General features: G+C 39.5%; 1 protein-coding gene across 1 annotated transcript in view; it reads right to left on the reverse strand.

Annotated features, from left to right (window-relative positions):
- The window catches only part of SULF1 (sulfatase 1), a 64,107-nt gene extending 59,391 nt beyond the window's left edge, over window positions 1-4,716 (reverse strand). Inside the window, exon 1 of the mRNA XM_009706130.1 lies at window positions 4,538-4,716. Coding sequence (XP_009704432.1) covers window positions 4,538-4,709 — 172 coding nt within the window. The 5' untranslated portion in view covers window positions 4,710-4,716. The remainder of the gene's footprint in view (window positions 1-4,537) is intronic.
- Window positions 4,717-11,012: the final 6,296 nt, after the last annotated feature.

Below are 11,012 nucleotides of genomic sequence, written 5' to 3' on the forward strand. Positions count from 1 at the left end.
AGACATGGCTGTAAATCCACAAAACTGCCAAGGAGGCTCGACTTGAGGTGTAAGCAGTAAAATCTTACAAATTATCTTAAAGTTAAGTGTGCTCTGTTTTGCTTTTGGGCTAAGGAGTCAGTGCTGAATACGAAATCTTCTGCATTAAAATTATTTGGTTAAAAAAAGAAAGAGGCAGTTAGCTCTTCAGCGTTTCCTTGTGTAATGCCAATGTCTGTGTCTTTAAGGATACATTTAATATCCTGCACATAAGTCATCATCATTTTGGACTCTTCCTCTTCCACAGCCCTTCTTTTCTAAATGCAGAGCATCTGCATTCATGCTTTGCTGAAGTCAATACAGACAAAAATCATGTGTTTAGAGATACAGAGAAGTAGGAGAGTAACTGAGAGGTCCCTGAACACAAAAGTTCTCCATTTGTATGAGTGGGAGCGTTTCACTGAGTTGTTGAGTAAAAGTCAAATGAGAGATGATCCTTGTTCTACATGCCTTTATCTCAGACCCCAGGCTGGCTTTTTCTTTGTCGTTTTTGTTTTGTTTTGTTCTGTTTTTTGCCATAGCTCTCCTGTTTATTACTGAGAGCTCAGCTGTAAAGTGCTTCGAGGTCCTCTGATGGAAAGTGCACTGTTCAGGTACCCTAATGCAGCAGAGCTGATGTGCACTTTCATGCCTTTATGCATTATAAATGAGGAACTGTTAGAGCGCTTCCTCATTCCTCTGCTTGGTCAACCCTCTGCTCTTGCAAACCTGCTGTTTATGAGTAAGTTTTTCCTCCAGGTATGCACTTACTGACACTGATAATAGATTTCGTCCCTCTGGAAATTCTAGAATAGGCACTTCAAAGCAGGTGAGACTTCCTCATTGGAAAAACAAAACATAAGTAGGAGATAAAACTTGCTGATATAAGTTATAATCCTTTGCTGTCTTTAGCTCTCCTCACAGCTTGTGCTTTTTACCATCTGGTCCACAGTCTTCAGGGCACATGTACTCAGGCGGTGTCTGACAGCAGGACACTTGTGCTCTACATGACCGATCGGGGAGCACCTGAGGGGAACCAGATCACCAGGAACGGCCACTTTGGACACAGAAGTTAGCGAGTTTCGTCAGGCAAGAAATTCAGTGTCACTCCTCAGTCTATTCTCATATATCAAGAAATATGTTTGGTAACCAGATTTCATAACAAGTCTTAAAGTTGCTATGGATTTTCATCCAGGTGTATCACAGGTGGGCATCTCTACAAAGGGATAGCTAAAGCCACCTTGTCTTTATACGGTTTGTACGCAAGGCCCCAGAAGGTGACGGACTTTCTCAGATCTCAGCACATATCCCCATTTTTTCTGCTTAGGTTTTTTTTCAGTGCTTTAGTTCTAGTGAAGATGGAAAGTAAACCAGCAAATTATGCCTGATGCGATGTATCATCCAGATGATGTTATAATCTCTTCACCCACTGCTCTACTCAGTGGATGGTTTATATGGATTTCACTCAGTGGGGCATTAGGCTGCAAACAAGGGGACAGAAAAAAGTAATTGTTTCAAACGGATTTTTCCCTCTTTTTTTTTTTTTTTTTTTTTAACCTTTTCCTGTTTCTCTGACATCTCAAGGGTCTCTGGGTTACAAACACTGGAACTAGCAACGTATTCATTAGTTTTGACTCCTTTCTGACATTATGCAAGATATTATTTACGGTGAGGATTACAAGAGTGATTGGGTGGGGTCATGGTTTGAGGCACTGATGTGTGCAAGTGATAGAGAATCTGGAGGACAGGGGAAGAGATGGAAGAGTGAGCAAAAAGTTGGAAATACCTATACTCATGCCTGAATGGAGTACACACCTGACCCCAGTAGAAGCTGGGGCCACTGCCCTGAAGAGCAGCAGTACGTCATCTCCAGCGGGGCTGTAGTTCTGGGGAGTTCTGGGTTCTGAGGGCTGGTGCTTTGCCTTGAGCAAGATGCCCATTTGCCTCAGTGTTGGGTGGTTATTTCTCTACCCTCAGGATCTTGGTGGGGGAAAGAAAATGCACAGAGGCACAAATTAACCAGTCATCTCCCAGCTTCTGGGCCCAAGCATTTGCTGAGTTTCTTCAAGAGCTGTGGACCAGGCTGCTTCACACTGCTTAAGTTGCCATCCACCAGCTGAACTGTAACATCCTTCCTTTGTGGTACATTTCTCCTAGCATAGATAGGAACTGACTGGAGTTGTGAAGAAATTTGTGGGGTTTTATCTGATAAGTTGAATGAGACAGCAGCTCTGCTGAACTTTTTTGCATTCAGAATGCAAAACTCAGGGGGATGGTGCAGATCGATAGGAAGATGTACATACTCTTATGTTTTGAGCACTAACTAAATGCAAACTCCCCGTCTCTTGGAAATTTCACTTTGGATAACTCCTCTGTATATCATTTGCACTCAGGCAGCTGAATATTTTGGTTCAATGCTTATACATGCTCTGGAGACAAATCCTTCCTGATTGAAGTCTATAACGTACTTTATATGCTTTTATGTTAAAGCATTCATTTAGAACAGCTTTTAGAAATGTTCATGTTGGGAATACAATAGCAAACAATCCATATTGAGAGAATTTCAACCTTGTGATTTTTGGATACCAATGCTTACATTTTATTCTGTTTGTGGCTGAAAGTGTTACTTCCCATTGACCTTTGGGAAACAAGAGTTTTCTCAGGAACCACTGAAGGGCGAGGGGATAATTCACACATGGAAAACAGTATGGCTTTACTTTTCAAATAAGCAGAATGATTTATTAGCAGAAGTGTGAATAATGCAGTACGGTAAGTCTTGGGGCTAAATCCTGTTTCCTGTGAAATGATCTATGAAAAGGGGAAACCTGTGTCTTCATTCAATGCGGTGGGAATGCATGCACATCCAGGCTATTGCTCAGTTGCCTGCTAATACGAGCCAGAGTGCCCTGCAAACATCCATAACAGCTTTCAAATAGAGGAGCTCCACAATGTGAACAAAGTGGCTAGCCACATCCTTCCTCCTCTTTCACCACTTGCAAACCCTCTTGCAAGACTGAAGACAGCAAGTCGGTAACGTTCAGAGACATGTGTCTGCTGACCTACCTTCCCCAGTGCCCTGGAGAAAGTAGGCTCTTTTGGACCACAAAAAGGAAGTCATGACTTGACCCTTTTAACGAAATTTTCAGAACGACTCTATCAAGAAGAAATGCATTCCTATTGTAGTAGCTGTACTTTAGGCCAAAAATAGAGTCAGGAACAGCCATTCATTATGCAGCATGGCTAAACAGAGCAGACGTTTCAAAGAGTGAGAAATGAAAAAGATAAGATGTGCTCAGATCTAAAGGCCTGATCTTGGAGCTCTGCTGCATAAAAGCACTAACTCTCAGTCACAAAATATAGTTTACTAATTATGTTCTCACCACCCTGAAGGACTGCGTAAATTATTATCGCATCATGACAAATACAAAAATGCTAGCAACTGAAGAATTGCTTTTAGATCTAGACCACTTTTTGTCTACAACTTTCTGGCTGAAAGTATGTGATTTTAGCACAAATTAGCTATTTTGTTGTAAGTTTTATGGAATGAAGCATTTTGCTTTTTCAATGTCATATGGCATTTTGTTTAGAAATTCACTATACTTTTATTAAAAACATGTCTTTCATTAAAAAAACCACTAAGAATGCAAGATTTCATTTCAAACTGATTTGCCAATTTTTCACCTTTTTGATCTTACCTCCCACCCCCAAAACTAAAATATTTGCTTGGGGGTAACCTAAAATGATCCTCTTTCTCTCCCTGATTTTTTGCTTTGGGCAGTGAACCAAAAAATCAGTTATATGCATAACTACCATTAATATCTTTCTAACTTACTTAATGGAAAACATTCAAAGGCCTCCTGGAACATCATCCAAGTTTTTTAACTTTTTCCCCCCTATGAAAAATATGTGAAAATCACTTCTGGCTGGTATGTCCAGGTTGTGTCAGATACTTAGTATACTTGTGAAAGTAAAACTATCGTATTTTTGCACATATAGCATAGTTTCAAAGCAGATGGATTTTAAACATTTTAATAATTCATAGAAATATTAAGCTTATGTCCCGAAACCAGATCAGTTTGTCTATGTGCATAAACATGTCAGATGACATACATGCATGTGACAAATACATGGAGAATATAGATACTCATCTCTACAGCATGAGGGAAAGGTTAACCTCATAAGGCTCAAATTTTTAAGTCCTACAGAAAGTCACAAAGTGAAAAAGGGCCTTTGATGCAAGTTTTTTTACCTGTATGTCCTTGCCTGTATTATTAAATCCTTTTATGGTAGTGATTAAAGCCTTCCATGGCAGATTTTGATAAGTATGTATTTCCTAAAGTCTGTAATTAAATGTGATGAACGCTATTAAATAACATTTGTTAACACACTTTCCAGACTTATCCCACATTCTGATATTTTTCCAGGACTGGTACCTTCTCTGAATTTAAACTACTTTCTGCTTGGCAGAAATCACTAAAAGACACATGATGAAATGAAGTAGCAAATAATTATTTCTCACCTAACTCCACATCTTGATCATCTGTGAGTACAAGGATGATATTTGGTCTGATATTTTTTCGTTCCTGCTGCACACGTCCTCTGAACCTCGGGGACTTGATGGTGGAAGAGTGACTTGTTAGCAATTCAGAACTGAGCACAGCCAAGATGAGGGCAAACCAAGAAGGCTTCATAGTAGTTCCAGTATTTCAATGAAAAGACTGATGCAGAAGTGCCTGAGCTCTAGTTTTCAAGACCTGTAGGGAGGAAAAGAAATTCTGTTCAAGCAATAAATAAACTTCCAGTCACACAGTGAAAGGATGATACTTAGGGAAGTCAAGCCTGACACATACCATTTAACATGATTATAAGCCATATTGTTGAATAAGAGCTTTATTCTGTCATTTTCTAAGAATAAACTCGGTCAGTCTGCAACTACGCTTTCTCAAATAATTTTTTCTTGAAGTCATGCCGCTGCCTGCATTTTGTATAGGCATGACTTCTGGTATACTCCTCACAATGCTCCTTCTCCTACACCCCACGCTTCTTTTTATGCAGCTCGTTCCTTGCATTCAGTACCTGGGCGCAGTAAAAAATTGCTGGGATGCAGACGTGTTCAGAACATCTGTAGGAGGAGCCCTGTAAGAAGGAGAAAGCAGAAGGCTTGTGAGTCAAAGACCTCGGTACTGTCACTGTGCTTCAAAGTCTCCAGAACTGCTTGTTACAGCTTCTTTCTCTGTCCTGAAAGAAGAGCAGAAAAAATTTGCATGCCCACCAGCTCCCCTACTTAATTTAATACCACACCTACGCAGCGGTTAGTTGGCACCTTGGCTGCTAGAGATAAAGGACAGATATCTCACATCATCAAAGGCAGGTTCTTTTCCAACATTTATAGTCAGCCTGAGATTCTGAGAATAAGAGTTAATTCCAGCGTATGGCACCTGGCAAGCGATAAAGCTATTTTAGGTTAACTCACCTGCATGAGTGAAAAGTCATCTTCCCACTGACAAGAAAGCTCATATTAAGTGACAGTCCAGATGATCTTACCCAGCATTGTGAAAGAGTATAACTGTCCCTCAATCAATCAACGACAGACCTGAGTGCCTCATCCATAATGCACAGTACCTCTGGCACAGCCTCGTCCTCAATGCTCCGCTTCCAGACTTGGCTCAGTGCGTTATCAGAACTCCCTCTCCGTGCCTGTCAGTCAAACAGCCTTGCTTTTGTAAGACCTGATGCAAGCACAGAGGCTTGGCTTTGCTGCAGTAGATTTAAAACTGCGGCTGAAAATGACTGATTGGTCCGGGGAGGAACGGGTAACTACTTACACTTTAACATTTCTGGTATTATTGACAGAAGCTCTGCAAAACTGTCCTGTTACACAAGGGAAGGGAGAGAATATCAGGTGGCAAAAAGGAAGGGGGTGGGAAAGAAACCACGCAGTCGTGCCTGCTCCCTCCAGGGTATTGACCTGCCACATAATGTTCCTTCTGTTTTTATTCTGGGACTATGGATAAAGCACGGTGATGCTGGTCAATAAAAAAACCCCACCCAAGCCCAAGAATGTTCAAGAGGTCTGCCCAAGGGGAAGCCTGCATTGGAACTGGGGTGCACAGTACATAATTAGACTGGAGCATAACTCATGAGGAGATCTGTGCACTCACACCTGAGACTTCATATTCAGACATGCAACATGAATTACAAACAGATTAATAAGCAGAAATAATTTAATGAGAACAACATAGAAGACAAAAAGGGTCCCATCGCTCACCTAAAAACGTGTTAATAGGAAGGTGCTCTAAATTTCAGGGGAGGAAGCCACAGGAGAGGGAGGGGATGGGACTTGATGCTGGACTGCTAGAAAAAGGATCGTGTTCTTGTTTTCACATACACCTTTTATTTTAAGCTTCGCAAGCTAAACAGTTTCATGCTCCTCACTCTGGCAGGCTGTAATTACACCAGAAGAGTGTGAACGTCTTTAAAAGGAAAACCCAAGTGTCTGTTGCAGAGAAATCTTGTCTTTCATTGTCTCTGCACCAACAAACAGTCCAGCCTCCGACTAACATTAGAGCACGGCAAAGTCAATACAGGGGATTGCCATTTAACGTTGACCGCCATTGAGGTGACGACACAACATTCAGAGAAGTATACTGGAAGTCTGTAATTAGTCTGGACTGACTTTTAAACATAGCTTAATTTCCATGTATTTGTTCTAAGTCATATAAAAGCTAACAAAAGCCCCAAAGACCAGGGTTACCGGAGAAGTTGGCCACCTTCTGACAGACACCAGACAACACGTGCTCTCGGTGCAAAAGCAGAAATACAATTTCTCTGAATGTCTGATCTTTAAATAGCAAAACTTTGACTCACCTCACAAAGAACGAAAGGCTACATGAAGTGAGACTTAGTGTTTAGTTTCTTACCTCAGTTGTACCGTACAGCAAACTTTTTCAGACAATGTTGACCCAGAAAGTGCAGTCATCCTGACTGCGCTGAGCAAACATTGGCACCAACATGTTTGAATAATGCCCCACAGTATGAAACTGCACGTTTCTGACTATTACTCCACAGTGCTAATAAAATTTACACTAATTCAAATGAACATTAACAAGTATTCTTCATTTCACCCTCTTTGGGCTGTATTGGCTAGTTTTAAAAAATCCTTTTGCTTTAGGAAGTTAGGGCCATCTCAGACAAGCCTTTTCGAGGAAAAAGAGCATGAAGGTTTCTCTTCCAACCTTATTTTTTTCCCCTTGATGGATAAAGGAAAATATCAGGACTGATCTACATATATAAAATTAATTATCAAAGTTTCATTGAATGGTTCTTGCACGAGTGCACGGTAATGCCATCTTTTGTTGCTCATAACTATTTCAGTTTTGCATACGAAAAATCTTTATTAAAAGGTGACCTTTGACAACTTGTCCTTTTACAGCCTGTTTGCCAGTCCTAGAAGGAATTGAAGTAAAGAAATCCGTCAAAATACAGGCCTGATAGGGAAGACAAGGCTGCAATGTTTGTGTTGGATACTGGCTGGTAGTGTACAAGTGCCCCTACAAACACTGTAATTTGTCTTGAGAAACAGATGACAATAGGAGAAATTCTAAAAGGGACCTTTTCAAATTCACAGGGGAAGTAAACTTAAAATTTTTTGTGCAATGTTCAGAAATCAAGACGGTACTATAAAATGCTTTCCTCTAGCCGAGTAAACAAGTGCTGATCGTAACTTCTACATATGCTATTTGGAAAATTTCAGTGATATTTTTCCTATAGAACATACCTATGTCAACTGAAATGTAGTCAGTAAATAAATGAAACCAGAGAAATCCAAAGAAACTATTTTTCATCATCTGGATGTAATTTTTTCCTTCAGTCATTCTTTTCTTTTTTTCACAAGAGCACAAATTCATAGTTTGTACTCACCTTTCATGGGATAAAATCTGAAACCTTGGATCTTTAGTTGGTTCTATACTGCTAGTATTATAACAGGCAGTTCAAGGACTCATTGGCATGGAGAATTAATTACCCATGAAACTTGAATTACCTTGGCAGGGCACTGCAAGGAAAGGCTACAATGCCACTTCATGTGATGTGGCATAAAAACTAGGACTTTATTTCCAAGTCTCTTAAGAGAATATCTTTCAGCGACTGGGAAGAAAAGCAAAAGGTAGAATAGCACCTTTTGAAACTATTCATACATTTTATATTCATTTTGGCCAAGAAGTGCTTAAGATTTTTCAGTGCATTGGCTGAAAGTGCTTAATTTGGAAGACAACGAAAGACAGACAGTTATCAAAAAAGAGCATTTTACCTTTGAAAATAATTTTTGTTCTCACGTCCATGTTCACTTAAAGTGCCATTTTGTGTTTGGCCAATAAAAATCTGTTCAGAATCACACACATTGTTTCTGAAACAAGGCATTGAGTATCCACAAGTATACTCTATTATAAGCTTTAAAGATGTATGGACTTCTTCATATTTAATATTTTACAAATGTGGATTCCACATATCCTTGCACAGGGAATCTGGCAGTTTCCTTTCATGTTTGCAAATCTCAAACCAAATGTGGGGACAACAAGTAAGGATACCGGACATATGTCCATCCCCAATACCATAGGTTATGCAATGCCCCACATCAGTAATTCACGTCCAAGTGGTAACAAAGGGCAAACAACTTTGTCTTCTTTGCACCACAGCATTGGTGTTATCTTTTGAGCATGAACACTGAGGACATCACATTATCCAAAGTCACAGGTTAAGGTCTGCTGTTCTAGTGGCCTTTCCTTAGAAACAAAAGTGGATCAACTCTGGCCCATAAAGGAAACAGCAGTAATAATAATAATACTAGTAATAATGTGGACAGCGATTGTGGAGATTAAGAACCAGAATTCTGGTTTCTGTTCCCCTGATATTAGCAATAAATGTACCTAATGAAGTAGGAATGTAAGGTACCGCAAAGATCCTAAATCAAGAAACTCCTAATGCGGTAGCAGTTTTGTGCTCAAGTGTTTTGTTGTTCATTACTATCCAGTATCCTACTGATTATTTCTCTGTACTTGATTTCCCTGCCTCCAAAAATCGACGTAGTTGTATACAATTAAAATACAGTCCACAAACGAATGTTTTGCTACTTAGGACATTTTTAAGATTTGCTGACAAGTGCTAGGAACTTGTACAAAAATGTATCAAAAGCACAGAAAAGAAGCAGAAGGCCTTGTCATTGCAAGTGATAAGTTGCCTCATTTACTTTATGCAAAAGATCATCTTGGATAATTTCTTCTGATAGGTTTCTCTGATAAATAAATGGATAAAACCTCTCAAACAAACAAAATCTCAGATATCAATCACCACAGGAAAATGAGTTTTCCTTCCTTACTCCAAGCAGAGGAGCATTATCTTCCTATGTATTTTACCTATGACCTGCTGACTTGACAGTCTTAGCTTTAATAAACGTTTTTTACAGGAATACGACCTCAGCACTCTCTATTTCCTTAAAATTGGACTCTCCATAAGAAAAGTAGAAAGGCAAAGGACAACAAGAACAATTCTCATAATTCATAAAAAGGAGAGTAGGGATACTGCTATTGACAGCATTTTGTAATTTCCAATATGACCTTGGATATTGGTCACATTGGAGGGCACCTGGGTATCATCATTTCGAAAACCTGCCAGTCTGTCTGTAGTGCCAGAAATCGCCGTTATTGACATCATGTTAACTGGAGGTGACTTCACCCACTCATGCCCCTACAAAGGTCAGACTCAGTGGTTTACACCTACCATTTTCCGTTCTTTGATTTAAAGTGAAAAGTGTCCACCTAGCAACGTGTCTGTACTCAAGAACGTTTTGCATACATGGAAACTCCAGGGTGAAAGGGAGTGAAAGGGGTTTTCTCAGCCACACACATATAGCTTCTGTGAATCTTTGATGTTTATGTCAAAGGGTGGATGGACCTCTTAAAGTCTATGCCATGACCTCTATAATCTATGCCATGAATCTTAACAGGTGTGTGTGGTTAGAGACCCAACAAAATTAGTAACTTTGTGAGATTAGTAATTGCATGAAGATTGCGCAGACAGATTGAAATTACATAATAGAAGGCCAGGGAGGCAAGTTGTTCATCTGCACTATGGTTCAGAAGTCTTAAATCTCTCCTTAAATCATATTGCCTTGACGACTAGAGGGTTGTAACCCCCTACAACAACAATAACAACTCTCAACTTTACTGATACAGTGAAGCACTTAAGTGGAAAAAGCTGTTGACAGATGACTGTTTTAAGTTGAGCAATGTTAATGCTCTTCTCACATCTTACACTTCTATCTTGTATTTAAAAGGCAAACGCTGCAGTCTCAGACTACCAGGCATGACTGAGTAAATCTGCGGGTCAGTTTCCTGTGGGAATATCGAGCCTGCAGCCATGGGAAACACATTTACTGTACAGCAGAAGTCGGGAAAAAGCAAGACCTACCATCTCTTTTTAAAGGTTAATCCTCTAATCGTAGTTGTAAAGTATAGGATTTACAGTGAACACAAAGAATGTAGTTCCTATCTGGGTCTAATCTAATCATTATCTATTGGATTTCCAATGCACTTTACTAATCAATCAGTTATCTGCTCTCCTTCCAGATGTAATCTGTGTATTATAATGATATATCATCGGTGCCTCAGGCTAGATTAATTTAAAGTAACTGTAATTTAAAGTAATTGCAGGCAGGGAGAATCATAACCTTATATTATGTTTTTACATTGTAATTTCACAAACAGTTACAGACAGGAAAGGAAAAAGCCTGAAGTGACTTGAAAGTATAATGCACACTTGCTAACCCACTTTTATAACTTTGTACAGGTTTAGGGATATTCTTAGTAGGTAAAAGCTTCCAACACTTCATATGTCAGAGTAAAACAACGAACTCCAATAACATTTTAAAAATACCTAACTGTAGAAGAAATGATCTGTCTTTGAGAAAAGGAAAGTATGCCTTTGATTTTAATGCTGTT

The sequence above is a fragment of the Cariama cristata genome, unplaced genomic scaffold (assembly GCF_000690535.1).
Source record: "Cariama cristata isolate BGI_N322 unplaced genomic scaffold, ASM69053v1 scaffold15368, whole genome shotgun sequence".
NCBI lineage: Eukaryota > Metazoa > Chordata > Aves > Cariamiformes > Cariamidae > Cariama > Cariama cristata.